This window comes from Rhipicephalus microplus, chromosome X (genome assembly GCF_043290135.1).
Source record: "Rhipicephalus microplus isolate Deutch F79 chromosome X, USDA_Rmic, whole genome shotgun sequence".
In the NCBI taxonomy this organism is placed as follows: Eukaryota; Metazoa; Arthropoda; class Arachnida; order Ixodida; family Ixodidae; genus Rhipicephalus; species Rhipicephalus microplus.
This window is the reverse complement of record NC_134710.1, coordinates 377,657,014-377,660,508: the sequence shown is the minus strand read 5'-3', so window position 1 is coordinate 377,660,508 and position 3,495 is coordinate 377,657,014. Positions and strand designations below refer to the sequence as shown.

The window sequence follows — 3,495 nt, the reverse complement described above, 5'->3', positions numbered from 1 at the left end:
CTTTGCGACGCAAGTGCTCGATTTAGGGATAAATGAGTTATAAAAAACGCTTATTTTGATAGCGCTCATTAAGACAACGTCTATGACGCGCGGCGATATTTCGGTTATAATATGGACGAAGAGTGGTCGTAGAGATGTTACTTGCGATACTGACACCATGAACGCCAGAGCCCCGATGATCGGGGCGAAGCTGCGTTTTCGCGGAAATGACTCGAATAAACCGGGTGAGTATAGCGCAGGCACTGTCATAACAGCGTGACAGAAGCCCCGTTGACGGTGAACTAGTGATCTAGTTCCAACGCGAACATGATGGCTAAACATAACACCATGTCATGAAAATAAGTAAGTTCATATGAAATAAGTAAGTTCACCGTTCCACCAAGCACAAAAGTGCCGCTTAATCTCACTTTGCATGAAAAATTCATAAACTGACTGCAACGGGAAAGCGGCTTCGCCACTAACAGTTCACATTGGTTTATGACTACAGAGTGCGCTCTTTTCTAGGCAAAGGAAAGACATCACTATGAAGAAAGCTGATCGATAAATTTTTATTTAGTTTCTTGTTGAATTATCGAGAATGAGTAAAAGCAGCTGAACGACTTTTTTACGCAAAAAAAAACTATCTACGCGTCGTAAAACATATCAGTATCTTATGTGATCACTTATGTCCCCTTTTAAACTACGAATAATTAGCAGCCGTAACGAAAATTTTCCTTTTAATTACAATCGCTTTGGTTTCTCGTACCAAGAACACTGTTGCGGGAGACTCTCAATTAGCCTTTATTTATTTATTTATTTATTTGTGAAACCCTCAGGGTACATTTGTACATTATAGAGGGGAGGGGCGGAAATACAGATGAACAACAAAACAACTACAGGAATATGTAAACAAATATAACATGAAGATAAATATTGATTGATTGATATGTGGGGTTTAAGGTCCCAAAACCACCATATGATTATGAGAGACGCCGTAGTGGAGCGCTCCGGAAATTTCGACCACCTGGGGCTCTTTAACGTGCACCCAAATCTGAGTACACGGGCCTACAACATTTCCGCCTCCATCGGAAATGCAGCCGCCGCAGCCGGGAATGAAGATAAATATAATGATGAAGTTTTACATTCCAGCAATACACTTTATTAAAAGACAACTGAACCTGAACCAGAAAGAATACACTAAACAGTCAATAACACTTACGCCTGTTAGTACAGTTCACAACTCTGAGTTTATTAGTGCATTCCTAAATCTAGTGGGGTCGGTGATGCTTACTATTGATGCAGGTAGGTTATTCCAATCTGTTGACGTCTTAGGGAGGAATGATTGTGAACATGCTAAGGTGTTGTGAGGAGGTACGCCGACCTTGTACACGTGATCATGGCGAGCAGAATGGTACGATGCTTGGTGAATCCAAAGTGAGCGAAGGAAAAGATTCTGGCGATATATTTTATGAAATAATAAAATGCGTCATTTCTTTCTGCGAATAGAGAGTAATTGAATATGGAGTGTACTCTTGAATAATGAAAGACTAACAGAGTGATGATAATTACCTAGGGCGAAACGAACAGCGCAATTTTGTATTCATTCAATTTCGTTAACTATTGTGACTTGATGAGGATCTCAGATGGATGAGGCGTATTCCAGTTTGAGGAGGACGTAGCTTATATATACGAGTTTTTTTTTATTTGTAAAGGTGCAAACTAAAAAAAATTATTTGCAAATAATCTAATGAGCGGTTCGTTTTTGATGTTATGTAATGTATGTGCTGCTTCCAAGAGAGGTCGTTGGCAATATAAATACCTAGATAACGGTATAGGTGCTAACAGATTGAAGGGGGATTTATTTAGTGCATAGGCAGGGCAGATTGTGTTAGGACGAGAAATTCGAATCGATTTACATTTATTAATGTTGAGTTACATGCACAATGTGAGGCACCACCTATATATGGTCTTCAAGTTGGATTGAAGGGTTGCAATGTCAGAGGCATCTGTAATTTCGCGATGCATTACGCACTAATCTGCGAATAAACAAATTTTTAAGGAAATGTTGTCGCGTATAGTATTTTTGTATAATAAAAATAAAAGAGGACATAGGAGGACCCTTGAGGAACACCTCATTCAACAGGAGTCGAATTAGATCTGAAGTCATTCGTAACCACAAATTGAGAACGGGAAGAAAGAAAACTTTCTATCCATCCAAGTACTCCCGGGTCAATGTTTAGTGCGCATAGTTTGTGTAGAAGCAATAAATGTTTAACCGTGTCAAATACTTTTGAGAAGTTTATAAAAATACAGCCTGTAAAAAAGCCGTTATCAAGATACACGTGCAAGTCATTGGTAACAGTTGGCCATCATGAAGCTCCTCTAAGCTGCACCTATATGATAAGTCAACGATGCTATGATTACGGACACTTCTACCCCCGAGTCAACATTTGCGAAGACAGGCACTGCATTGACCAATACCTGAACGTAACGCACTTTGGCGACAGGCTCCTCCACTGCACCTAGAAAAAATTCCCCCGTATCTTTTTGTGAGGACGACACTCGTACCTTTCGCTTGTTGCTTGGAGAAGTCCCTTTGAGGCACACCTTTCCAAAATGCCCTTTTACGCCGCAGTTAAAGCACTTCTGCGCTCTAGCTGGACAGTCTGTCCTAGGGTGGGAGTGGCCGCCGCAGAAGATGCACTGTCTTTCGTAACAAACTGCTGGCGGCCGGGTGTCCTCACTGCGGCGCGGTTTCGTGCGGTGACACGTTGCGTCGACGTTGACTTCTTCGCATGGATTGTACTGAGTGCTGTCGCGAACCTCGTTGGAGTTGCGAAGCTCTGCTTGTTGCTGCTGAACTGTCTCTTTCAGGCGGGCCTTCGCTAGACCTGTCGCGTGAGATAGCTTCGGTTCCATTTGGAGCGACACGGAAAGTTTTTCGTACCACAGGCCAGGAACGAACCGGTCTCGGAGGAGGCGATGCTTGAATTCTCCGAAGTCGCATTTTTCCGCCAAGATGTGTAGAGCCGTCCTCAACTGGTCAATAGACTCTCCCGGCATCTGGTGCCGCTTGAGAAAGCAAGCGCTCTCGTACACAACGTTGGTCTCCTTGATGAAGTACTCGTCGAACTTCTTTTTGACCAGCTCAAGATTCTTCGAATATTCTGCAGAGAGATTGAAGGTAACGAAGATGTCCCTTGCTTGCCGCTCCATGGTGTACAGCAGAGTGAGCACTTGCGCCTCCTCCGAGCGCTCATTCAGGCCCGACGCATATCGATAGTCGTCGAAGTGTTGTATTCATGCCGGCCACTCTGAGGTAGTGTCAAAGTTCAGCGGCGATGGTTGCTGAAGGCCCAGCGGAGGTGGCGGTAGTGCAGTTGCCATTGCAGCCTCTGTTTGTGCCGACGTCTCGATGGGTCTTTTGTCCCCGATGGCGTTAAAGGTGGGCGGACCACAAAACTTCAAACACCATGTCGTTGCGGCGCCCACCGCTATCAGTCGGTGATCGGTGAA

The 3,495-nt window shown here is 43.9% G+C and overlaps 1 protein-coding gene across 1 annotated transcript; it reads right to left on the bottom strand.

The window, feature by feature from the left end:
* Window positions 1–2,361: 2,361 nt before the first annotated feature.
* Window positions 2,362–3,195, bottom strand: LOC119181582 (uncharacterized). The gene has a single exon (XM_037432833.2). The coding sequence runs from the start codon at window positions 3,193–3,195 to the stop codon at window positions 2,362–2,364; it is 834 nt and encodes a 277-aa protein (XP_037288730.2).
* Window positions 3,196–3,495: the final 300 nt, after the last annotated feature.

Bases quoted from the DNA above. Each gene is read 5' to 3' on its own strand.
- LOC119181582 (XM_037432833.2), bottom strand. From the start codon at position 3,195: ATGGAGCGGCAAGCAAGGGACATCTTCGTTACCTTCAATCTCTCTGCA.